The sequence below is a fragment of the Centrocercus urophasianus genome, unplaced genomic scaffold (genome assembly GCF_019232065.1).
Source record: "Centrocercus urophasianus isolate 14NV4802_14NV808 unplaced genomic scaffold, USGS_Curo_1.0 seq_50, whole genome shotgun sequence".
Taxonomy (NCBI): domain Eukaryota; kingdom Metazoa; phylum Chordata; class Aves; order Galliformes; family Phasianidae; genus Centrocercus; species Centrocercus urophasianus.
In genome coordinates this window covers 1,110,319-1,135,798 of record NW_024885089.1, presented here as the reverse complement: position 1 = coordinate 1,135,798, position 25,480 = coordinate 1,110,319, and the positions used below count along the sequence as shown (strand labels likewise).

Sequence of the window (25,480 nt, the reverse complement as noted above, 5' to 3'; positions counted from 1 at the left end):
CGTGGAACACTTTATCTGCCAAGAAATGAGATACATATTTATTTGGGAATCTGATACACAAAGAGCTTTAATAACTACACTCATCCAAAGGCAGCATCAATAGAAATGGCACAGCCTGCTGAATGCCAGTGAGCGAGGAATGCTGTTATTAACATTTAGCAGAAGCTCCAGGTCACCTTGATAACATCAAGCTAACACACATTTTAATGGCTATTTAATTAGATTTACCATAGGGAAGATGCCATGCAAGAAGGTTGCATTCCAGACTCCTGCGCTCGAGATGGGGACTGGATTAAATAAAAATGCAGATAGAAGTCTGCAAGTGACATAAAGGGTGAATTCATTTTCCTTGTTGGATGCAGCTCCCGTTCTGGTCTGGATGGCTGTGCTGTTTTACCTCTGCTCCAGGCAGCTGCTTGCACAGCTGTGGCACAGCACTGCCTTCGGACTGCAGAAAAGCTATTCCTCAGTGGGTGATTTGCTTTCAGGTGCCCGGATTGCTCAGCATCTTGCTGCAAAGCTCCCCCTGAATCACCTGCAGGATGCTGTGAGCAGGGCTGGAACAGGAGGGAGGGAATCCATCTGCTTTCCAGCAGCAATTTGCTCACGTTATGGCGAACTGGTTCCTGCATTAAAGAACAAATCGCTCATGTCCACCTTCCATCAGCTCTGATACCTTCGTAGAGACTCCAAGGAGCGTTTTGTAAAACTGCCAGTTGTTCTTCATAGAAAATAAAACGTGGGAACATATTGCTGTAAAGGGTATGACACTTCTCTCCGTGGATTTATTAAAAAGGCTCCCAGTGTAAAGACGGATACAATTTGATCAAGTCAGCAGTTCCAGCTGTGTAATTGATATCCATTATTCTCTATTGACTGCTGGGCAGGACTTCATTTTCTGTAGCATCAACAAATTCCCCTTCTGCCCACCACAGAGCTGGGTTTGGGAGCAAGCAGAGCTGATCAGCGAACAGAGCAGAAATCCGAGGAGACCAAAAAGGCATTTTGCTCAATTGTTTCTCATAAGCGCCCGCCTTTATCCAAATCTGCACTATTTCTTAAATCACTGCATTTCCATAGGGCTCTCCTGCAGTCGTGCTGTGCCTTTGCTGGGGAACAGAGAGAGGGTGACAGTTTCTATTCCTGCATGATACGATTTCTTCTCTCCTGCCCCTTCCTCCTGCAAATCATTTGCTTTTCCAGGTGCTTCGGTATAAACTTATATCACTTTATTTCTGTTTTTTTTTGCTCCCTATCTCACTCTAAGAAGGAGAAAGATCGCCTCATTCCCACCGCTTCAGAAATAAATCCTTATTATGGATTTGTACCTGGGACAGAAAAACGGATTTCCAATCCCAGCCAGTTCTGAGCAGATATTTGAAGGTAATTGCTCAGTCCAGGGACATTTCAGTTGCCTAATAGCCATAAAAAGTGCTGTTATTAGCTGTGCATTTGAGGGTGGGGCTATTTAGGAGATATTTATGGAGAGGGTATTACTGCAGGAAGCTGGAGGGCCTGAGATTTATGGTTATATTTCGAGGTGGAGCAAAGGGGAAGAACCAAACATCCTCTGCATGTCCTTGGAGCCCACGGCACCGAGGCTGTGGGGCACACGGAGGCATGCCCTGCACCTTTGGTTTGTGTTGTGCCTTGCACTGCTCAGCTGCCAGCTCTGGAAGCAGCAAGCAGCCCTCGCCGAGCATCCAGCTGCTGCTAAAACTTTGATGAAAATATTTTTCATTATGCATGGTGAGTGACATCTCAGTTACACGGCTCATCTCGTGGGCGCAGTGCGGCTGTTCAGCGCTCGGCACTTTGGGGGAAGAGGTTCTCTCCTCACCAAGCCTCCTTCCCACCCACCGAACCCAGCAGTGAAAGAAGACAAGAGGTTTCCCTTTATATACATCACAACAAACCTAAAGCCAAGGTGCTGGAGCTGCCTAAAAGCCTTCCTGTGTTGGCAGCTGTGGGCTGAGAGGTGCAGCACATGCCTGCATGGTAATTAACAGCTTTGTCTCGCACAGATTGATTGCAGAGGCACAATCTTTGCGCACGGAGCCTTGTTGAGCATTTCCTGCTGCTGCCTGATCCTGCTCCTCGGATGGGCCTGGAGCAGAAGGGTAATTAAAGAATTGCTGCAGCTGCTGGTTTGCTGCTCACCGCAGGTTGGGCTGCAGGCAAAGCAAGCGGCCCAGGGCTGAAAACACTGAGAAGGAGATGAGAGAGGAGAAAACACAGCGGTGTTCCGAGTGCTGAGCTCTGGCTGCCCTCAGAGCAACCAAATGCTGAAGCAAATGCAAAGAAACACTCCGAAGTGATATTTTTGGCAGAGGTTGAGGTGGATGTGTCCTCTTAAACTCCCTTGTGATTGCCTCTAGACCTGAATAGTGATGATTTCCTGTTGCACAAAGTGTGGTTCCTTCGTTTTCTAATAGCCCATGTGTAAGAAAGCAAGCTAGGAAGCTGTAAAGCTGAGTGTCTGAAAGGTAAACAGAACCCCAGCCATGCTTTTCATCTAAAGAAGCAGTTTTAGATGTAAAGAGATGGATTAAATTACATTTGAGTGACAGATTTAAATTGGGATTCCTTTCACAGCTCCACATCCCTGCTCTAAATAGGAGACTTGGGATTAGGGCCATTAAATTACACAGTTTATTGGAAAAATAAAATCTCAGGAACAGATGATGATGAAAAGAGATAGAAAAGCAAACTGAAAGAGTGTTAAAAAATGATTAAGCTAAGGTAGCAAATGAAATAGAATGGCACTAAAACTAGATGGCACATAAGAAATGCTCTGAAAGTGGTGGTGCTGAGGAGGGCTGAGGGCTGTTAAAGTGCAGAGCTGTGCAATCAGATGGATGAGCTCGGCGTTGCCAAGAGCTTGCAATGGTTTTTAGCTGAAGGTCATGCCCTGAAGTAAGGTACAATTAAAACAGGAGAGAAACAAACTGCTTTGGAGTATTGCAAGCGTCCAAAGCTGCGTAGCTTCTATAACCATACAGCATGAAGAAACACCTTGCAAAGGAGTGGGGGAAATGAAATGTGGCCACGAATGGAGCTGAGCCTTGGGCTGTGCTTGCTGCAGGTGGAAGGCAGTGATGTGCTCCTTTCAGCTCCCAAGGAAGATGCTTCCAGCCATGGGGATGTGTGAAACTGCTGTGATCAGCCCTGGCTCTGCTCTCTGCTCAGCAGTGCCAGCGCTCCTGCACCAAACCAGGCAGGTGTGTTTCTGCCTGCTGGCTCTGAACAACTCCTTTTCACCTCTCTGAGCCTCTCCATCTGCACTGCCTGCCTCATTCTCTCCAGTAATTACACACAAGGCCATGGAAGGAGATCAAATTCCGCCGTCTCCTTTGAATCCTGAAAACTGTCTCTCGATGGCACCCTTGGGTCTCTTTGAAGGAAACAAATTAAAACGCTGCAGCCCAGACGATTGCAGGTAGAGCCGCGCACCGGAGGACCCGGCAGTTTCCAAACAGCCCTCTTTATGGCCAGCAAGACATTGCCAGGAGATTGATTTTGCACCAGGGCTGGGGAAATTCCACTGCCCCAGCCATGATCCATCACCGCCTGCCCAGAGGAGATGAGGAATTCTTCATCCCATTCTCGAACAGCCTCTGTGATTGCAGGAGGGGCTGCAGTGCAAACTGTTTTTTCCCTGCCCGTGAAGAAAGGTTCAGAAGGTTCAGACTCAAGTGAAGGGAGCAGTGCTCAGCCCTCCCTTCTCCTCTGTCACCATCCATTGGGTCAGGCTGCTCCCAGCACCTCGCTCCCCATGCTGTGGGTAGGGCTGTGATGGTTGGCACCCATCCTGAAGGGCTTTTACCCCTCTGTGCTTTGGGTATATGGCGCATGGAAACAACTTCTCTTACATAAGATCACTGCTCCGTGTCCTGTTGCCATTGGAAGCCTGAGGGATATTTTGTGTAGATGTTCAAACACATTGTAAATTAAGAAAAGAAAATAGAAACCAACCCAAAACACCATATTGTGCTGAGACTGTTTCTCTTGCTATCAGAAAAGCTCAGAGCGAACCAGTTCATTCATGCTTCCCCCTTCAAACAACTGAAGAAATTCTCCATTTCTGCTCTCATTAATACCTCTGCAGCCCTGCATTGCTGTCTGCAAGACACAGTGGCCACCCCATAGCACAGACAGGAGAGCACTCAATTCAAAGTCTGTGTTTTGGGGACAGGAGGCTGTGGAAACCATTCAGCGCCGTGGTACTTTCAATTATTTTTCTGCTTCTGAAACAGCTGCTATCAGATTTCCCCAAAGAGCTGCAGGAGAAACCAGGGGAGATCAGATGTGACATTCCAGACTTCTAAAGGGGGAAAAAAAAAAATTAGAATAAAATAAAGCATGAGAGAGAGACTCCTGGTTATACTTCATACATTTAAAGGGGGATAAAGCGACACGGAACCGTCTGCAGGTCAATTCTACATAAAACATCAAATAGAGGTGGGAGCTGCTGCTCACAGAGGGAACAACGCTGGGGAGCAGCAGCCCCAGAGCAATTTCACAGCACAGCCACCCAGGGAGCCCCACAGAAATAATGGGGCTGTCAGCATGCCCTGTGTGTGCTCATGCCTGAGTGAGGAACCCATGCAAAGCTAAGGGAAAAGCTCTCGTCTCTGAGTCACAGCCCTGCAGTGCAAGCTGTCCCCCCAGGCTCTGCCCTGCAGCAGAAGGAATGGCACAGCCATCAAATTGCTGCAACTTTAGGCAACATTTGAAAGCCCCATGCTTAATAAATATTGAGTTCCTCTCGCTAGCAGCCATAAATCCTCATAATATTCCAGCCAGGAGCCTGATGGACACTTGTCGCAAGAGGCAACTCTTGAAAAATAACATAAAAATGGAAAATAATAAACATTTCTTACAGTAAATCTGAGCCAGCCCTGCTCCTGAACCAATCCCACCATGGATCCAGGGCTGGGGTTGGGTACAGCACTGCCCCAGGGTGGGGGAGCACCAGCTGAGCCCGCTGCAGGGCTCAGGGAGCACACAGCTCTGCAATTGACAGCCACCTCCTGCTGATGGCTTCTTAACTGGGAGCAGCTGAAGCAAATTATAAAATTAAAAGAAATAGCTTGAGAAGGGAAATAAAAGCAGTGTCTGTGAGGTGGGACTGCTTTGCTGTGAACTGAATGTGTCTCAGGCTGGTCATGGCTCAGTGGAGCCATTCCACGCAGCATTGGATTAACTCATCAGTAGAGAGCCCAGAATCTGATTTAATTTGAAAGACTACAAAATTATATTTCTCTGCTGATTTTCCAGGTGGTAGGATTAGATGCGGAGCTTTTAGTTTCCTGCTCTTTCCTTTCAACTTAATTTGACAGAAATGGCTTTTGGTACGAGACGGTATTTGATGGGTACTGCATCAGGGATAATGAAAATGTCAGACAAATGGCAGGGAATAATTGGGGTAGCGTGCTTTCCTCTGTGTGGGAATGTGCTGGGTTTGGTAAATGAGGAAGGATTCTCTGCAGGAGAAGGAGCAGCTCTGAGATAAGTGCCTGCTCGGTTCCTAGAGCACCAGGGATTGCTTTGGTCCCTCTGCTTGGAAGAGGAGGGTTGGCCCCTGGTTTGCTTCTTGGGATTGGATCAGTGAAGACCTCAGAAACCCTCAGCAGCAGTCATGCAGCCTGCTGCCTTCATGCTGTGCTTTGTTCATTGTAGGGAATCACCAAACGAGAAGCTTTCCCTTGTTCCAGCCAATTTCTTGGGTTTATTTACCATGAAATGTCACCTTCTCAAATGAAAGAGAGGGATTTATCACAATTAAGGGAAGCTTTGACACGTCCCTTTAAGTGAATCGAGCCCGCTTTTAATCCCGAATCCATGCAGGATTGTGTTGATGCAGCACAAATTCCCTTGCAACTCACAGTGCCCATAAAACACTCGCGTTCCTGGAGAGCTGTTGCATAATCCTTGCTGCTTCCAGCAGCTCTGGCTGTGAAGCTGCCAGTCCTTGGCCTGTGCTGGCTAATGGAGCGTGTTTATGGGGTGGAAATGTGCGTGCTGACGTCGTGCAGGATGCTGCTGGGTATCGGTGCAGCACAGCGTGGTGACCCAGGGCAATGCCTTGCCTGAGCTCCTCCACCCGCCAAGCAATGGGGGCGGTGCTGGCTGTTCTCAGCTCTACTGCAGGCTGTGGGTGCTGAGCTGAACCCTTCCCTGGGGTCTGCAGGCCTTAGGATCTCACCAAGTGCTGTGTGAGTTCAGATGCTTTCCAGTTTTTGTATGGTTTTGATAAACGTCGTTTGTGAAAGTGGAAAAAATAAAGCTAGCACGAAAGCAAATAGACTTCTTTGCTCCTGGGTGGTTATAAACTCCCTGCTGGCATTAAAGGTAGCAAACACAAGCTGAGATAGTGGCCATAAAGCTGCTCCTTCTGCCTGCTATCTCATTTTTGATGCCCACAGAGCTGGTCTGCAAAACTGAGAGCTCAGTTCTTACTGAAGAAAGTCACCTCTGCTTAGTCCTTCTCAGAGCAAAGAATTCAGAGATCAGATGAATGATGCAGCATGCTTTATGCGTGTTTGGTTTCCCTTTGCTGAATGGCATTCTGCTTAAAGTCAGCCAAGAGCAGAAACAGCCTTAGTCTGGGCTGTGCCAAAATCCTTATGGTGGCAGAATGTCTGTCCTCTGTCTAAGAAATGAGCCATGGAGATTCGGTCAAAACTTTCTCAACCAAAATGCATTTGGTTTTGGTTAAAATCTGTTGTTTTGCACACAGAGGGGCAGCAGTTTGGCAGCACACCTCTATGGCTGCTCTGCACCAAAGCAGCAGTTTGCAGTTTCTAAAGGTGCTGTTAGCTTTGCGCGTTGCTCTCCCTTGCTGGGTGAAGGCTGTGCGACGCTCCACGTGGTTTCTTAGCAATTCCACTTTGGCAAAAGGTCGTGGCATGAAACACTGCACAAAAATGTGTTGTTCTGGTTGTTGCCATAGCGTAACTGGGAAACTCGGGACGCACCATGGACGTGGGTGAGTCACTGCAATGAAACATTTGTCCCAGATCTCCTTCCCTGCAAACCTTGTGGTGTGTATGAGCTGTGCAAGGCAGGGAGGAGCAGCATCCTGGGTGTGTGTGCTCAGAGCACGAGGAGCTGCCAATGCTGGGGGCTGCTGTCTGCACAGGGGAGGCCTGGAAAAACTCTTCTCTCAGGGCTGGAAATCACTGTTTGTTTCTGCTCGAGTGCAACTTCTGCTATGGCAACACAGAGCCCAACAGCGTGGCCCTCAGCGTGGTGGTGTATAGAACCCCTCATTTGGAGGCTGGTGCCAGCTGGGAGCTCCAGCAGGACCAAAGCAAAGCCGAGGCCAGAAATGCAAATTTCCCACATCCCATTTGAAGCTGGTTTTATTACAGCTCGATCAGTGTTGCAACCACAGGAGGGCGGTAAAAGTGCTTTCCCAGCTCGCCAAGACTGCTGCGTTTGGTAGAAAACAAAACTGCTTCAAAAGGAAAAAAGGGGGGGGTGAGATCCTTAATACCTGCCCAGAGCACTTGGTGGGTGTGTGTATGGGCTGCTTTACACAGGACTAGTTTCCAAAACGCATTGCCAAAAGCAGCTGATTGCTTTCTGGCCCCACACTCAAGTTTCTGCTGCCGCATTTGAGGCTGTTGCTGAAATTTCACAGTGCTGGCATGAGATGCTGAGCACAGTAATGCTGTCAGGCGGGCCCAGGAGAGGAGGGAATTAATTGATTCGTAAACGAACTGAAAGCACTTGGCTTTCTTTGTGCCAATTGCAGTCCCTTTGCTTCATGCCACCAGGCGATGTGGAGCAGCACGGTCTGCAGCACACAGCAAGCTGTGAGGACTGGCAGCAAGGCTTGCAAACAGCACAGCATCTGCAGCTCAGGTTGAGCTCCTGTTAAAATACTCAAACTCCCCTCCAAGTGCTCTGAAAACTCATTGCAAAGGCTTTCTTTTGCTTTGTCCCAAGGTGACTTCACCAGCAGCGCAGTTCTAACCACAAACCAGGAGAGGTTTCCACTTCTCCCCTCTGTAGGCTGCGTGGGCTGCTCTAAGAGCGTGGCTTCCAGAGGCAGATGGAAATCAGCTTTTATACCCAGATTTATTCCCCCAGATTAGTTTTTTGAGTATCAAAGGAAGGCCAGAAGGTCACAAAGTATGCAGCAGAGCAGAAACTGTGCCAGGAAGGCTGGAGGAGCTGGGAAAGCCAGAGTGATTTACAGGCTGTTCCTGGGACCTCTTGATGACCACAGTTACTGCAGGGACACCTGAGCCTTAATGCACCATTTGTATGCAAAGAGTATTTTCAGTTTTAAATCTCTTGTGGAGGGGGAAGTTTTACATTACTGGCTGTTCTGTTGTGTGTTTACAGCGGCTGGAGAAGCAATTGAAATAGAAAACTGGGTCTTGTTTGAGTGGCTACTGCAGTGCAGCAGTGCTGGTGCTGGGAGTGCAGGGCTCAGGGATGCCCTGGCAAGAGGGAGAACACAGATGTGAGCTCAAAGGAGCTCATGCAAAATGGAAATGGTATGAAAATGGGCAATCTGCAGCACTCGGTGCTCAGCTGCTGTTTAACCTGAGTTCTGGCTCAGGTAAATGGGATTTTGGTGGTTGGTTGGAATGGCTGGTGCAAGCTCAGGGGTGTTTCAGACAGTTGAGGATGACTCTGCTTTGCTGAGTCAAAGCTCCATCACCCTGCAATGGGCTCCCATCACTCCCTGTCCTTCAGAACAACCCCTGCATGGCAACCTGGGAGTGGTAGACCGAACTCCTCTTGGTTAGGACCTGAGAAACAAGTGCAGACATGGAATCCCCCCCTCCAAACTAGTGGGTGTTATTTTATTGGCTTTCCTCTGGCAGTCTGGGTGTTGGGTCCTTTATCTGCAGCTGTGTGGGAAGAGTTCATGTTGCAAATGTGGTTCCCACAGGATGGCACAGGAGCAATCGGGTTGAGGGCCTGTTTGAGCTGCTTCTGAAGAAGGGCTCAAAGGTGCAGGTTGCACAAGGGCTGCTGAGAGCAGTGGTGCAACAGAGAGCAAAACAAACAGAGCTGAGGGGAAAGCTTCCCCTGAGGCAAAGGGGAGCACTCTGAGTTGTGAAGATTCATGGGCACCTCGTTGAGCTCAATTACTCACCTGAGAAGCTGTAACATACAGAACAGTGGCTCTTACAATTAAATACCAAATTACATCTGATTTGTTTACTCATGGCAGACCTCGAGCTCTCCCATTAGCCGTGCAGAGGTGTGTGACAGCATCCTGTGGGTGCAGCAAAACAGAGGGGGTAATGCAGGAAGAAGGGAAAGGAGCATCATGGCAGGAGCAGGGAGGGTTTATCTGCAATGCAGCGGCATGCATGCAGGCTCTGAACTCAAGAGAGGCTGTGCAGGTTTGCAGAGCTCTGAACGTGGCTCTGTTGCTTCCTGCCATTGCAGTGAGGGATTTGAGGAGACAGAGCTGTGCTTTTGGACGTGAGGAGTTTTCTTTGAGAAGTGGCTTAAGCAATCCTTCCTGCTGGGCCACGCACCCACGTGGGGAACATGCATGTTCTGATGCTGAGGCTCCAACCCCATTGCAGAAGTTTTGTGATCTGTGCAGGAGATAAAGTGTCCGTGAGTTTGTTTGGAGGAGCTGCTCCCAGTATCCCAATGCATTCCCATACATCTTGGCATCTCTGCTCATCACCATACATCCCTGCAGTGCAGTGCAGCCATGAGCCAGAGCTGCACACTTCGGTTTCTCCAGGTGTAGATCATCAGTGAGCTTTCAGATGGCTCTACAAGCAGACTCCAGACCTTGTTTTTACCACGCTGCTTTATATAACATTTTCTATTTGCCATATTAAAAAAGTGCCCTAAAAGACACTGGAATGCTACAGCAAACAGAATGTTCTCTGCACGTTGTTGTCTCTAAGGAATGCCTGTGGACGGTGGGGGGAGGTGTAGGTCACTTTTTTTTATCTGATCCACAGATAATTAATTTCACAAGGTAGATAAAGCAAACACAAAGCATTAAAAAGCTATTTTATGTCCTGGCAAGTTAGCTGGGGAAATATGCTTCTTGGCTTTCATAAATCTCTCCAACATCATAAAGCATTTCTGCATGCTTTCTATTGCTGCTAGAATGGACAATGCTCTGGGAAGAGCCTTATTCAAGGTTTTACCTCTGCACAAACTGCAGTTCTGCCCTCTGGGCAGAATTCTGACACAGCTTTGAGTGCTGCCTCTGTCTGTAACTCCCTCAGCCCTTTGCAGCTGTTCTGCACGTGGGCTGCAGAACAGCATTCAGGGGAAGGTGGTGATTCAGATGTGATTCAGAGCCTCCCCAAAGCTCTGACAGAGGTGTGGGGATGGGTGGCTCAGCAGCAATTTGTGGAGTGGCAATCAGTGTTGTGTGTGAGAAAGGGAGAGACCTGGGTGTGAACTGCTTTACCGTTTGGGATGGCAAGAGAACTTTGAATAGAAGCCCAGCTGGAGAATGTGCACTAGCACATCATGTTGGCAGTTTTTTTTCTTTCCTTTGGATTAGGCAAGTCAGTTCAAGTTCAGATATTCAGTGCTTGGTCCCTTGGTATAGACATCACAATGCCAGAGCAGAAAGCAAGCGGGCTGGGAAAGCACCGTGTGTTCTGTACAACATTTGTATGCCAGCTCATCTGCTTCCTTGAGGCATAAAAGCACCTTTGCTTTGAGAAGACGATGTCTCAGAAAGACATCTCCTATATTAAGATTCTGATCGTAGTTTACCTTTTAATTTTTAGCAGAGATAAATGGCAACTGTGCCATCTCCTCTTGGCTACAGTCCTATGGAGGCTTTCCTTCTCCTAAACAGCCTCCATCTATCACACCAAAATGGCACAGTAGTATCGTTTTGCTGCTTGTGAAGCATTTGTGCTCTGAAATCCCCAGCCAGCCCTTTGCTGCGAGAAGTGCACTACCCTGCCCATAAGCTTCATTACATCCCTTCAGTGTGCTTCCTAGTAGAGCTGCAGCCATAGCTGAGATGCGCTCTGCCTGGTGCTGAGCTGGCTTTGGGTGCTGCGTGCTGGCACTGCCTGCCCAACGGGTGTTTTGTGCTCAGCTCCTCGCCCACGGGTGCCGATCCCTCTGGGTGCACCCAGGCTGCTGAATCACCCGTTTGCTTTTTCTACGTGTGGGTAATGCAGACGTGGAGCTCGGCTCAGCAGTCAATGTTTAACTCACCCATTGCTCAATGGGAGGGACGGCTGCCTGGTGCTGTGCTGGAGCAGCCTGTCCTGTCCCTGCATGCAGTCATGGCTCCGCTCCCATCGGACTCTGCTCCTGCAATGTGTGTTTGACAGGAGGTCACTGTCCCCACTGTTGGGACATCAGGAAACATTCTATTTCTTTCCAAAGACAGTGGACCTGTAGAGTTGGACTCTTGCCTTCTGCCAGCCTTGTTTTCCCATCAGCAAAACAGCTGCAGGAGCAGTTTTAGCGGTGGGCATTGGTGTCAGATGAGGTCAGGGATTGGGACGCTGGATCTGAACTCCCTTTGCTGTTCCTCACCAGTGTCCAACGAGCCACTTGTTCTTTCACCACTCTGATTGGGTGCTAAGGACTTCTGCTTGCTTTTCTCCCTGCTTCCCTGCCCATCGCTGGCCATAGAGACCCTGCTGGCTGGCTCAAGCTGGGGGTGTCCCCTCGCCCCTTCTCCTGTGGCACAGCACTGTATAAGTCAGATAAAATTAGCTATTGGGACGCATGTTCCTCAGGATGCTGTGACAGAGGGACACCCAGTACAGCCAGTCTGACTCGCAGAGAAGAATTAATGGAAACGCCCGGCTCCTGGGGGGAGGAAATACCTTGAACAGACTTCTTCCTCTTTTTGTTGCGTGGGGCGACAATGGGCTCTGTGTCTGGCAGGAGCATTCCTGAGCAGTCCCATGAAGTCAGCACACGTGTTTGGACAGACACTGAGTCTGCAGCAGCAGCGTTCAGGAAGGACCCGGCCCAATGTGGGTGCCCTGCCCTCGTACACTGTGCTGGGATCACAGAGCAAAGCAAACTGCTTTGGTGTGCGCTCAGCACAGCCCCAAGCAGAGCAGTGCAGCCCTGCTCAGCAGCAGGAGGGAGAAGTGCCTGCAGTGTTTGGGCATTTCTGCTCCAACTCGTCGTCGGCTGTTTCGTAACGATGAGTTGCAGTTTGTACTCAGCGTGCTGGAAGATGCGCTGCTGTTTTGGCAGCTTCATGAGCTGAATACGGTCTGAGGCCGAGGAAAACCGCCTTTTCTAAACTGCAAGATCAAATAAGCGCAACTTTTTGGTAGACAGGTTTTATTTATCAGGAAACCACTTGAGCCAATAATGTAAATGCAGTGAGACAAGAGGGACTGAGTTTATTGATCACGCTATGCAAGTGCCTGAGAGCAGGAATGTGTGGGCAATAGCAGGTGTGCAGCAGCAGCTGTTTTCATTGGCACTTCTTCCAGTCTGCCATGATCATCTATGCAGACTGGAAGGAGCTCCTTAAAAGCAGCTCTGCAGAGAAGGACCTGGGGGTCCTGATGGATGAAAAGCTTAACATGAGCCACCAGTGTGTGATTACAGCTCGGAAATCAAATGGGAGCCTGGGCTCCATCAGCAGAGGGGTGGCAGCAGGGACAGGGAGGCGATCGTCCCCCTCTGCTCTGCTCCTGTGAGGCCCCATCTGCAGCACTGCGTCCAGGGCTGGAGCCCCCAGGACAAGAAGGACAGGGAGCTGTTGGAGAGGGACCAGAGGAGCTGCAGAGATGAGCAGGGGCTGCAGCACCTCCACCACGAAGACAGGCTGAGGGAGCTGGGCTCGTTCAGCATGGAGAAATGGAGGCTGCAGGGTGACCTCAGTGCAGCCTTCAGTACCTAAAGAGAGCCTACAAACAGGAGGGGAGTCAACTCTTGGAAAGGTGAGATGACAGCAGGACAAGGGGAAATGGTTTGAAGTTGAGGGAGGGGAGATGGAGGTTGGATGTCAGGGGAAGTTCTGTGCTGTGAGAGTGGTGAGGGGCTGAACAGCTGCCCAGAGAGGCTGTGATGCCCCGTCCATCCCTGGAGGTGTTCAAGGCCAGGTTGGATGGGGCCCTGGGCAGCCTGGGCTGCTGTGAAATGTGGAGGTTGGTGGCCCTGCGTGCGGCAGGGGGTTGGAGATTTGTGATCCTTGAGCTCCCTTCCAACCCTGGCCATTTTGTGATTCTATGATCACAACTTCCTTTGGATGCCCCTCAACAGCAGGGCATGGGGCAGCACAGCACTGGATGCCGGCAGTGAGAGAGGCTGCAGCAGCAGCTGGGGATGCTGTGCTGCCAGTATAAGGCTGTCAGCACCGTGCAGAGCTGTGAGGGTGGTGGACACACACTGTACCCCATCACCTGAAGGCTTTGGCCTCACTGAGCTTCTCTGTGAAATATTTGTTGTATGAGAAATGGCTGTGATGGGAAAACCTCCTGGGAGCGGGAGGAAAAGCTGCATCACAGAACCCCGGGGGCGGCCGTGAGCTCACAGCTGCGCTGCCCGGATTGGCCTTTTTTGGAAGCAGCCATTCTGAGACGCTTTGTTTTGCTGGGTTGGTTTTTGTGAGGATGCACCGTGGGGTCAGTGGGCAGCACTCCGGGATTGAGCAAAGCAGGAAAGCAGCGATTGCCCATTGCGCAAACCTCGCTTTGAAGCAGATTTTCCTGAGCCGGGGCTGTGCTGGGGACACTCAGCTTCCAGATGTGGTGATGCCATGCTGCTGGGGAGCAATTGCATCTGTTGCAGCACACTGTAATTAATCACAGTTATCCGTTCTCTTAAGTAATGTAAGGGATTATTTCTTCTCTTCCTTGGCCTACGGGCAATTTGCAGTTTGAACTGTAGGATGAAAACCCCCCCCCCCCCCCCGAATCGGCTCTTTGAAAATGTCTTTTACTTTGTTTCTCTAAACAGAGCCATGGGAACATTTATTTTCTGGATGAGGTTACTAGAGGGCATGTTTAAAAATAGCCAAGGCTTTTATTTATAAATATTTTCTACATACTTTATCGTGCTGGTACTGAATAACCTCTGCAAAGATGGATTCTGCTGTCGCAGTGCTTGTAGCCCTCCTCTATTGGTTCAAGGGCTGTTTTTGGCTGGCTGAGCCCTAAGCCCTAACTCTGTCCTGCAGGAATAATGTGAGCTGAGAACTCACTGTTCATTTTTTAGTCTGACTTTTCTGGTGATTCTATTGAAAAACGAAAATAAAAGTCCACTCTCTTTTATCACACAGAAGAAGCTAGCAGTGGAATTTGCATTGCAGCGAGTGCAAATTCAGTCTCTCTGGGAATGCCAGAGGGTGCAGCTTTGGTGCTGTTGGGCTGGGTGCTGTGCTGGGGCCTTGGGGAAAGCAGGGGGGGGGCTGCTGGCTGGCAGTGGAGCTCAGCCTGGGATCCTGGGTCATTATGGAGAGGTATAGGCAGACTGCTATATGAAGGAATAACCACAAGAGGAGATCCCCCCTCCTGGAGAAGTGAGCATTTCAGACGAGAAATTATATTTACATTATAATTTATTAAATTTCAGGTCGCCATATGAAATAAATTATAGTCAATATAATGATAACGTTGCCATAAAACAAGACCGTGAAGTACTTGTCTAATATCGGATGTAATCAATACAAATATGAACTGCAATTATGGTGCTTAAATATTCATGTTAATGGGAAGTGAACAAAATATTAAGGCAATTCACAGTAAATTCAGGGAAATCTGTCATTATTATTGCTTTTGTGCAAACAATTCTTAATGCAAGCACGCTCCTGGAGAGAGAAAAGGCACAGTCGCACAGTGTCCATAGGGCAATGCATTCCCTGAAGGTGTTGCAGTCACACGATGAGCTTCGATGCATTTCAACAAATGCAGGATGAGGGATGCCCAGGAGCTGATCGATGCCTGGGATCTCCGTTCTGCAGACAACAGCGAGGCTTAGGAAGTTTCAAACTTCAGCTAAGAAGTCGGGGCAAGTGAAGCAGATGGGTGCAGTCGGCTCATCTCCCCGCTGCAGCGCCGTGGGATGGGGTGTGTTGGGTTTTTTTTTTCCCCATCTGGTATCATCACTGGGCACGGGAGCGTTCTGGCAGCAGCACTGGGCACAGCAGCACTGGGCACAGCAGCATCTCGTCCCACCTGCAGCGCTGGGCACGCAGCATCCTGCTGGCAGCACCGGGCACAGGAGAGTCCCAGCAGCATGGAGTTTGCTGCCTGTGGCAGCATCGTCCCAAAACGTTCTCCTCCGTGGCTGCTCCCTCCAAGCTCAGTGCACTTTGATGGAATATTTCGGGAATTTCAGGAACTGGAGGAGTTTGTCTTTCCGCCTCTGTTTCAGAGCCATTAGCGCTCTTGTTTTCTCCTCCACGTCCTGGTCCGGGTCGAGGATGATCTTGGCTCTCTCCTCTGCCTTTTTGTCCCCGGAATGCTTGAAGAGCTTTTGCAGCGACTCCTCGTCGATGCTCTCAAAGATGTTGGCCACGGCTTTTTTGCGCAGGGCGGTGTCGAAGCGGTAGCCGTGCACCGACGGGCTCACTCTCAGCGACGTGGACATGGCTGAGGCCGTGTTCCTTCTCTTTGCTTTCATCTACCGCCGCTGCTCCGGAGTTCTCCTTCTGTTGGAGGGATCCGTGCGGTACCCGGAGCTCTGCACGGCTTTATAAAGGCAGCCCGAGGGAAAGAGGAGAGCTCAAGTTACAGCGGTGAGGTCACGCTGATGTCAACGCTGCTCGGTCGCAGGCAAGTTTAACATTTAAGTTGCCAACTTTCCTCTGTCGTGCAAGCGAGTGGAACGGTTTGCTGTGTTGTTATGATGGGGGTGGTTTCTTTGCCCCGGTGCAGAATGGGCTTTGCACGACCCCCAGCACCTCTGTGCCTTGGGGATGCTCTGGAAGCCTCTCCTTGTGCTCATACAGCTGTGCCAGACTGCTGCCATGCCGATGAGGGGTGTTAGCTGTGCCTGCAGGTACGTGCTTGTGTCAGATGGGAGCACAACAAAGCAGTGAAACCTGCTCAGGTCTGTGCAGGGGATGCTTCTGCTGCTTCCCAAATGGCCACGGGTCCTGCTGCGTGCTCACAGAGCTGGACTTTCCAAGTGGCAATTGCTTTATGAACGGAGCTGCTCCGTAATATCTTCCACAGTGACTTTCCTGGGACCTCAGCTGCGTGCATCAGGGCTTGAGGTGAAACACCTGCCCCACCTTGAGCACAGTGCTGCAGCATAAGTGCTCTGAGCGCTCGGTTGCTCTGCTCCTGCCTCGAGCAGCTTTTGCTCTGATGCTCAGCTTAGCAGCGTGAATTAAAAATGTAATCACCCCTGAAAGCACCCCACCTGTGCATCCCTCATGCTGAGGATGTGGCTCTGACAGTCAGAGGGTGGCCATGGGTACAAAGGCAACTCAAGGCAGTGGAGAGTGCATTTTGCTTACCAGCTCAGCACGGGCCGGATGTTGCAGAGGCAATGTTTAGAAAAATCAGTTGCTTGTTTACCAGCAATAAGATGACCCCTGTTACTCATCACCAGGAGGACAGCACAACCAACGTGTCCCCATGTGCTGTCACCATCCACCCCTGGGGGTTCCCTTATTACAGAGCTGTGGGGATGCCCCCACAGGAGCAGAGTGCTGACGCTGCCTGGTTGCACATCGCTCCTGTTGCCTCTTCCAAAACTGTGGTTCCTGCTACAGAGCTGAGCAACGCGCCCACATACAGCCCTGCAGAACCCCATCCTGCAACCAACCACCTGTGGAGCCTGAGAGGAGCACACCGAGTCTCCGTGCTGGGCCTTTGTGTAGGCAAAGAATAGAAAATAGGAATGACTGTGGGCTGTGCTGCTGGCTGGACAATGCAAAACAATGGGCAGTCCCCAGCCCCGTGCACTGAGACAATAACTGAACCAGTGCACTTCCTTCTGGTGGGGCTCTTTGGTTTTTATCTTTGGGAGAGGGAGTGGGTTGCACTTCAATGTTTGACAGCTTTCCTATCTGTGAGTTTAGGATCACAGCTAAGAGCGGCACACCCTGCCTCTGCATCCTGCTGGCCTGGCTTGTTCCTGAGGGGCTCTCCTGCACACTGCACGTGCTGGGGCTCTTCCTCCCGTTCTGCTTTTGCTGCATTGCACGCCTTCCTTCTTGCCATTTTGCCAGAGTTTCTTTTGTGTGTGCTATTCTGCCTATCGGTGTCTGAAAAGCTACCTTTGCAAAACCTCCCAGTTCTCCTCCTGCCAGAAGAGCTGAAAAGCCTCGTACTTGTTGAATTTGAGAGAAGTACACATCGAGCAGTGTTTGCTCAACATGCATGGGGTAAATCCACCCTCAGAATAGGGCCTTGTGATGTGGCTAGCTGCTGTCTCTGCCCACGAAGAGCCTCATGTTTTATCACTGCTTGCTAAAATGAAATACATGGGGGAAACAGCAGAAAGGACAGCTGCTGCCTAAGGTGTTGTGTAGGGGAAATCTGCCTGTAAAGTATCTGACCAAACTGTTAAACATGTTGCATTGGACACTGCACACTTGCAAAGGACTCAGGATAAAGTCAGCACCAGGAGATCAGCAGAGATTGTGTAGCAGCAGAGAATAAGTGCTCCTTTGGCAAGGCTTGATTCCCCTGGTTGAAAAGCAGAGCTGAGGAACGTTAGCATGTCCACCTCTCACCACCCCGACTGCACATGGAATCATGCTGCAGGTATCTGCAGATATGGCTGATAGAATAAATCAGCAGTATTTATGGCAGACACAGGCTCAGAAAAGTATCTGCCATGGAAACCGAGAATAAAACTGATGCTTCAGGAGTAAGACATCAGAAAGCTGCCAGGATGAAGAATGCGTTTTGTGAGCTCATCTTGCATTGAGCAGTAACAAATGCCTTTGCCTCTTGGAGCTTCTCTTCCCACTTTGCATAAATTTAGTTGTGTTCAACCCTAATTGAGAGATGAAGCATGCCTCATCTGGTGTTTTTTTCTCCTACTTTTTTAATATTGCTTTCACAGCAATGCCTAGGAGGAATTATTCATGTATTGGGTTGGAGTGAAACTTCAGACACGATGTGATTCCTATCGTAGCTCTCCTGCTATTATTGTATAATTGCTTCATGAATGTAAACGCTCTGTTTCACACATTAATGGGAGGATTAATTCCAACCCACTTTTCTGTCTCTGCAGAACAGTTTAGCCAAAGCCCTAATTGTGCTCTGCTTTTCAGGACGTGATGCTTTCAGATGATCCTGCTGTGGGGCTGTCAGCAGGACGCCAGCTCTGGGTTTTGGGGTCTTCCTGCAGCAACCAGCAGTGCTCCTTGCCAGCTGACCCCACAGCTGTCCCACCCCAGGTTGTGGCCTTCAAGATGTGGGTGCTGACACGCTGACATGATTGGCTGTGCGTTACACCAACCCCAGTGCCTGAGCTGGACAGGAGCAGGGCATGGCAGGACCCCACTGCCCCATTGCAGCAGTGCAGGGCAGCCCAGTGTTGCTCCCAGAACAGCTCCATAGTGTTGGATTGCAGCTTTACAGCTGGGAGCTGCCACTGCCTTTGCCCCTCAAACCCTTGCAGAGAACCCGGTCTGCTTTTGTTGCAGCAATCCAAAATCGCTCCAAACAAGGCAAGTTGGGATGAATTGCATTTTGTGAAAGCATGTTTTGCATAGCTTTCCTTTCAACAAGCCTGCCTGAGCCTGCATGACTTGTGACATCGCCTCGGTATTGCCAGACGCAGCAATCCCAAAGACTGTTGGTGCTGGAGCAATTGCAACCCCTAAGAAGCAAAACATCGTTGTTCCCTCAGAGAGATTTCCAGGAAGGCTTCAAGTCCTCCAGGATGCTGTTGTTCCCAAAGGAAAGAGCTGAAGCTGCTCACAGACCTCCTGAGGTTTTAGGAGGGCAGCAGACATCAGAGCAGGATGGCACTGTGCTCAGCTGCCAGCGGAACATGAGCAGCTGTTGGTTCTGGCAGTCGGGATGGAATAAGGAAGCAGACCTGAGACAGCTCAAACAAGGGGGTGGGAGCTCAGTCAGTGCTCGATGGCACCAATTGTCATCAGATTCATTGGCCAGAAGGAATTCAGCTGTAATAAATTCAGGGGGAAAAAAAAATGGGAACCAGCCAACTCACCCTAGAGAATGGAGTTTTCTGCCTTTCAGACCAGCTGCCTTTAGAACAGCAGTGAGCTGTTAAACCATGTTACTTTCCTCATAAAGAAACGAGGATTAACTCTCTAATCTTCGTTTGGCAAAGTCCTATCTTAAATATTCAGAAATAGAGCATTTAGAAGGCTCTGAAGAGGGGAGAGAAGGGAACTTATTGCCTTAAAACACACGGATGCATGGCTCACACCTCGGTGCGAAGCGAAGCTCCCTTCTCCTGCATTGCAGCGTGGTGTGGGGGTTCCCTTTGGGAACACAAAGGATCACCTTTCAGTCATTTAGAGCAAAAATCTGAGATTCTGACAGTGGCCACAAGCTGAGGGCAGCTCTTTTCTCCCACCCTCCCCCTGGAATGGCGTGCCCTGAGCCGCAACCTGCTGTCTGTGCAGACTGGAGGAGCTCTGCCCTTCTTAGGCACGATACCAACTGTTCATAACTTGTCTGCTCTTGGCTAGGAGACGCATCTGGAAATGCACCCAAAGTGCTGTGGGTGATGGGAGGCGAGGGAGGAACCGGTTCATCATGTACAGAGCTGCAGGCACACTCGTGGCAGCACCTGGCCCAGCTGCCAGCAGCCTCTGCCCAGTGCCCCAGTGATGTGCGCAGCGCTCCGCTTTGCTCTTGGTTTTGTTTTTTTCCCCCTTTATCTTTTATTGATTTGGTGGTTGTTGTTTCTTTAGCAGAGTATCTGGGAACCTTTGTCCGCCCCCAGATCACAGTGCAGTCTGTGCTCTTTGCTTATAAAAGCAGGGAATCCACTTGACTGAGTGTGTTTGCAGTGTTTGCGCTGTGCTGAGCCGTGCAGCACAATGTTCTAATTGCAGCTGCCTAAAATATGGGGAAAAGGCCAACACCTCTCAGCAGCAAGAAGACGTGATAAGGTCTAATTCCAAGCTGTCAATAGGGGAAGAAATGTGCACCAAGTCTGGTTAATACTTTTCTTTCTCTACAGCTCTGGAGAGCAGTGCTGGGAGGGAAGTGACCCCCGGGAGGTGATGGCATTGCATGCAGTGTGCAGCCCTGGCACAGCAGCCCCACATTGGGCTGAGAGCACTGCTCAGCTGCTGCCTGGAAGGAGACCATATAAGAGTAAAGTCTGTGGTATTCCTGATAATGAATGTCTCCCCATTTCTCATAAATTCCCTGCTAAATGTACGATCACTGAGTTAATAATGCAGCGCAGGACATAATGAATAGCCACTTACAGTAAGTAAATCATGCCTGTGAAGAAACAGAACAGAAAGAGAAACTTCTGGCAGCTCTCAAAGGCTGCGTGCTTTCAGAGAAACCTTGAGTTCAACACTGATTTCTGGAGAAAAAGGCTCTGTTGGGTCTGGGGCTGCTGGGGATGGGGAGGCTGGGGCTGGCATCAGTGCCATGCTACGTGGTGGCACTCCAGCTGTTGTATAAATGCAGTGCTGTACAGCTGCAAGGAGCAGCTCTGCTCTGGGCAGCGATGGGTGGGGGCCCTGCATAGTGCCCTATTTCCAGGGGAGTGGGGCAGCTCTCAACGTGCTGACTTCAACATCTTCCTCCCGCGCCAGTCAGGCTGAGCATGAAAGTTCAGACTTCCAGGCACGAAATAACTTCTCTTTCTCTGCTGACTTTCCTGTTTGATCTTCCTGGAGCTCCCGACAGCCGCGGCAGGGCGACGGCGGCGGCTGTCAGACAACGCATTGTCTGCTGTGAGGGGATGGGCTGGAGGAAATCCTGCTTGGTGGGAGGGGAGGGGGTCTGCAGTGCCCCCCACTCTGGGGCTGCCACCGCCTTTGGGTTGCCCTGCAGTGGGGCTGTGTGGCTTTGTGCTGCTGCTGGGGCCACAATGCCGCCCAAACCCTGGGGCTCAGCACCTCACCCAAGGGCACGGCCGATAGCAGAGCTTTGCAAGAACTGATTTCTGCTCCTTATCTCACAGCAGTGCCACCCAGCACCAGGCAAGGCGAGGCTGTTGTTTTGGGAATGGCTGCAGCTGTTTGGGTGTAATGTGCCAGCGGGGTTGGGGAGCACTGAGCTGGGTGATGCTGAGTGAAGGGAACTCATCAGAGCTGGGAAAACACCCAGCATTGCGCTGCGGGGATTTATCAGGAAATCGGTGGGAATGTAAATTGTGTGGGAGATCAGCTTGAAATTGTGGTGTCATCAGTCCTGTGTCATTCCTTCATAATAAAAGAGTTCCTCGGAGAAAACAGATGGTGTTTGCCTCTCTGTCACCCTCTCTTGCGGCCCAACAGCCTTCACTGTGTACCCAATGAAAAGCAATTTCTGCACCCCCATCTCAGTGCTATTCCTGGGGCACACCACAAAGCTGCTGGGATTTGCCTTGGCTGTGACACCAACGTGGTCATAGCACAAATGCCAGGTTGGCTGCTGGTCTGGGATGTTCCCAGATTGGGGGGGGGTACCAAAGTGGGACCCCCACGATGGCTGTGTGCTGCCCAGAGGAGCGCAACCCTATGGCTGGGGTCAGGTCAGGTCACTGCACTGCAGCAGCATTAGTTCCTATCACACGTCAGCTCCTGTTCAGGAGCAATAACAGAGCTGTAAAGCCCATCCCCAGCATGAGGTGAGGCGGCAGCTCCCAGCACTGGGCTGAAGTCCGCAGGGCAGAGCAGGGCAGAAATGAGGGTCCTGCACACCCAGCGCTGCGCCCGATGCGTTTTGCTTTTGCAGCGATGCTTTCGAGAAGTTTCCCAGCTGTCGCTTTGCCTAATTACTGTAATCTAAGTGACTGATGCCTTGTTTACAAGGAAGCCTTGTCTTTGTTCTAGAGCTCTGCCCTTGAATCCTTGTCAAATGTCAGATCTGCTTTATGGATATTTTCATCTGTCTGCATCGGTTTATTTATGCGCACGGTTCAAACACAAAAAGAACAGTTTTAGTGCTGCAAGTTTATTTCAGCTCCGTGTCAGAGGGGAGGAAGGGGGACGAGGATGATGCCGTGTGCGTGGATTTAGACATGGCCAAACGGGTTCTGCTCCCACAGAAGGCAGGGAAAGGTGACAGCATTTCACAGCTGGGGGTGTTACATCTGCAGGGCACCCCGCTGCTGATGAGCATGTGGCAGTGGGAGCAGTCCTGGCTGCTCTGTCCCCAGGAATGTGGGGGCTGCAGGGATGGGCTGGGAGCTCCGTGCACCATTCTGACGCAAACCACAAATGGAAGCTAAAAAAATAAAATCCTCCATCAATAAACAGCACCGATTGCATCGCGGGGTTACTGAGACCTGTGAGCCCTTCCACAAAAACCCTTCCGTGCTGCAAGCTGAGTCAGTTCCGGCCACAATGAAGAACGTTTACTGAAGCTGTTTAGGGAAAACTGATGGAGAAAGTAAACAAAATGTGATGGCTGTCCTTTAGCACAGGGTTTGGTCCCCAATAGCAGAGCTACGCCTGCCTCTGCCAGCCCTGTCTGCACACAGATGATACCCCCAGGCACTGTGCTTTGCTGCATGCAGGCACACACCAAGGCTCTTGTTCAGCAAACTAATTGGGGAAAGAACTGCCAGCCTTGCTGCCCACTGCTGGCCTTGCAAGACTCATGTCCTGGCTCACCCCCCCTGAATTCAACCCGATCCCCTGCTCCTCGTTAGGGGAATAGTTTCCTCTGTGGTTTTCTCCTCGCGGGGCCCTGGGGCTGCTCTCTGTTGAGGAAAATTCTTTGATCAGTAGAAATTACACCAGGAAAATATTTTCCGTTTCTGTTAGGATAAAAATGGCTCAAGCAAAGCATGATTGATTGCTGAAAAACGGAGGAACCCCAGTGCCTTTTCGGAAGGCTTCCTACTGTTCCTGCAGACAGTAAACACAGAACAGATTTAGCAGCAGAGCCCAGCATGAGGCAGCCTCTCACTGCAATAATAGCAGAGCCTTTACTTTTTTTTTTTTTCTTCCCCTTTTTCCTTTTTATTTAAGAAATCCATTTGACACAGCTGATGGAAGGCATGCTGCTGCTCGCCTTGCAGCATCGCTCTGCTGGAGATGCGGCCGTCGCTATTTGCTGCTGTTTATCCCAGTGTAGCAACCAGAACTGCATGACAAACTGCAAACAGGAGCAGAGCATCAGCAGAACGCTGAGGTGATAAACGCAGGAGAGGCACTGCATGTGCTCAGAGAACTGTGCCCAGCATTGCCCATATGGCACTGGCATGGCGTGGCCGGGCATGGGCAGTGCTGGGGCTGCACCATTCCCAGCCATTGCTCGTAGCAGAGCTTTCTCCATGAGGAGATGCAGGAAAAGGGCTCTGCCCGAGCAGCAGCACCTCACTATCCCTAACATGAAACCAGGTGGAGCAGCAGGGGAGGGGGAGGAGAGAGACTTTGGGTTATTGCTAATCACTGTGTCAGGCAGTACTGCAACCAGCAGCAGCAGTCCCAGATGCCTCCTTTTGGTATTATACATGCAAATACAGGCATGATTTATATATTGGAAAAAAAACTGTATTTCATAGTAATCTACTTTCTTCACAGTATTTACTATTCAAATTACCCCAGCTCCTCATCATAAAGAAGGAACCCGCTGTGCACGGCTCTGAGTAAATACCGAAGGCGACAGCCCTGGTGTTGCAATGCTGCAATCAAAGCATGTCCCTGCTCAGTGCCAGTGGTGAGGATACAGGTGGCTGTGTGCTCCTGGCTCCATTAAGGGACAGCATCCACTGTGTCTCCAGCCTGGGGAGCACACTGTCCTGTCCCTGCACACCCAGGCTGTTCCTATGCTCTGCAGGGATGCATGCGGTTGCTGCAATCTCAATCCTAGAAGGAGGCCAGAGACCTTTGCCAAGACCTGGTTTTAGCTCTGGCTGCTTTGCAAAGTTATTTTTATTCAAATGCTAATGTTTTAGTTGCTGGTTCTTTCTATTTATGAACGGCTTTAATGGTGCATAGCTTTGTAGCTGCTGCACCAACCCTGGGGACTTTGGGCTCAAAACAAGTCCTTTCCCTCAGGGCCCTTCGGGCAGCCTCCAGCTGGCTGCTCAATTTGCAGTGCTTCTGGTTCCCAGCACTGAGTCCATGGGAATACAGGAGCAGCCTCCTGCTTTGGCTGCTTTGAGGTTTGGTGGCAGGGCCAGGAAGGCACTGGCAAGGACCCAAAGCAAGGAGCGTGGTGTGGCAGGTATACTCCAAAGGTGCACAAATGGTGGAAGCAATCCATGAGAGATGCTGAGCCCTGGGCATTCCCAGCAGTGCCGTGCCACTGGGACAGCCCCTGTTCATCATCTCTGCAGCAATGGCTCTTCAATCTGTTCCTGATTCCTCTCCTTTATTAGGCATAATGTAGCAGTTCCTGTCTCCTCCTCCGTCTGAGCTGTAATTAGCGCTTTTTGCCTTGAGTCATGTCCTTTCATCATCTCTGGACTGCAGTCACTCTTGCCAAGGTGAGCAATCCCTCAGGCAGTGATAGAGCCCTCTGCACTCCAGCCAGGCCAGGTGCTCTGAGGGACTCAGTGCCCAGGGCATGAACCAGGCACAGCATCACGTCTCGAGTGAGCAGTGGTGCCAAGGAGGTTATGGCAGTTACATCCCACATCCTCTTGTTCCTCCCAAGTGGAAACTGCAAAGCAAACTTGGTTGTTACTGATAAATCCCTATGAGACCAGCAGCTGAGCCATGCAGAAGAAGGACAAGTACTTGTCTCCCAGTTTGCCTCCTCTGGCACAAATCACAGGGTGGTGGTGCAGGACAGCTGGCAGGAGGTTGTAGGCATTCACTGCTTTTCCAGCAGGGTGGTTGTGCATGGGACCTTCAGGATGATGGCAGCAGCTGAGGAGATCTGTGATGGTGCTACAGACCTCCTGGGCACTTAAGGAAAGTTGACCATGAAATGTTTTATAGCTTATGAGAAGCTCATAAGGCAGCCAGGACCTGCATAATGGTGGATTTTTAATTACTTAGATATTGATGGACATAATAGCTGTGCAGCAAACCACAAAGGGAAACCTGTGGCTAGAGGGGAGAGCAAGATTGATCTATGTGCAGCGTATTAAATAACTCAAAATGTTCAGAGCCTCTTCTGGCCCTGACTCCAGGAGCAGAGCCAAGTATGATAAATAAGGTTAGGGCTGAGAAGTGTCTGGAATCCAAATGTTTATATTTTTGTTCGATTTCAGATGTTCACAGGGACAAAAGATGTAGCAAGAGACACAACCCTGAGCTCTGTGTGCCGTGCGATGTGGGTGCTGTGGGGCAGAGCTGGTTGTGGCTTCTAAAGGGAAGGCAGCTCAGGGGCTCTTGCATGGGTTTGATGAAAGCTGGGAAACACCTGGAGCTGTGCTGTGCCATGCTGTGCTGCTGCACTGTGCTGTGCCATATTATGCTGTACCATGCTGTGCTGAGCCATGCTGTGCTGCTGCACTCTGC

General features: G+C 50.3%; 1 protein-coding gene across 1 annotated transcript; it reads right to left on the bottom strand.

Moving 5' to 3' along the window:
* Positions 1-14,491: 14,491 nt before the first annotated feature.
* TCIM (transcriptional and immune response regulator) lies at positions 14,492-15,632 on the bottom strand. Its single transcript, XM_042835270.1, has one exon. The coding sequence runs from the start codon at positions 15,571-15,573 to the stop codon at positions 15,253-15,255; it is 321 nt and encodes a 106-aa protein (XP_042691204.1). The 5' UTR covers positions 15,574-15,632; the 3' UTR covers positions 14,492-15,252.
* Positions 15,633-25,480: the final 9,848 nt, after the last annotated feature.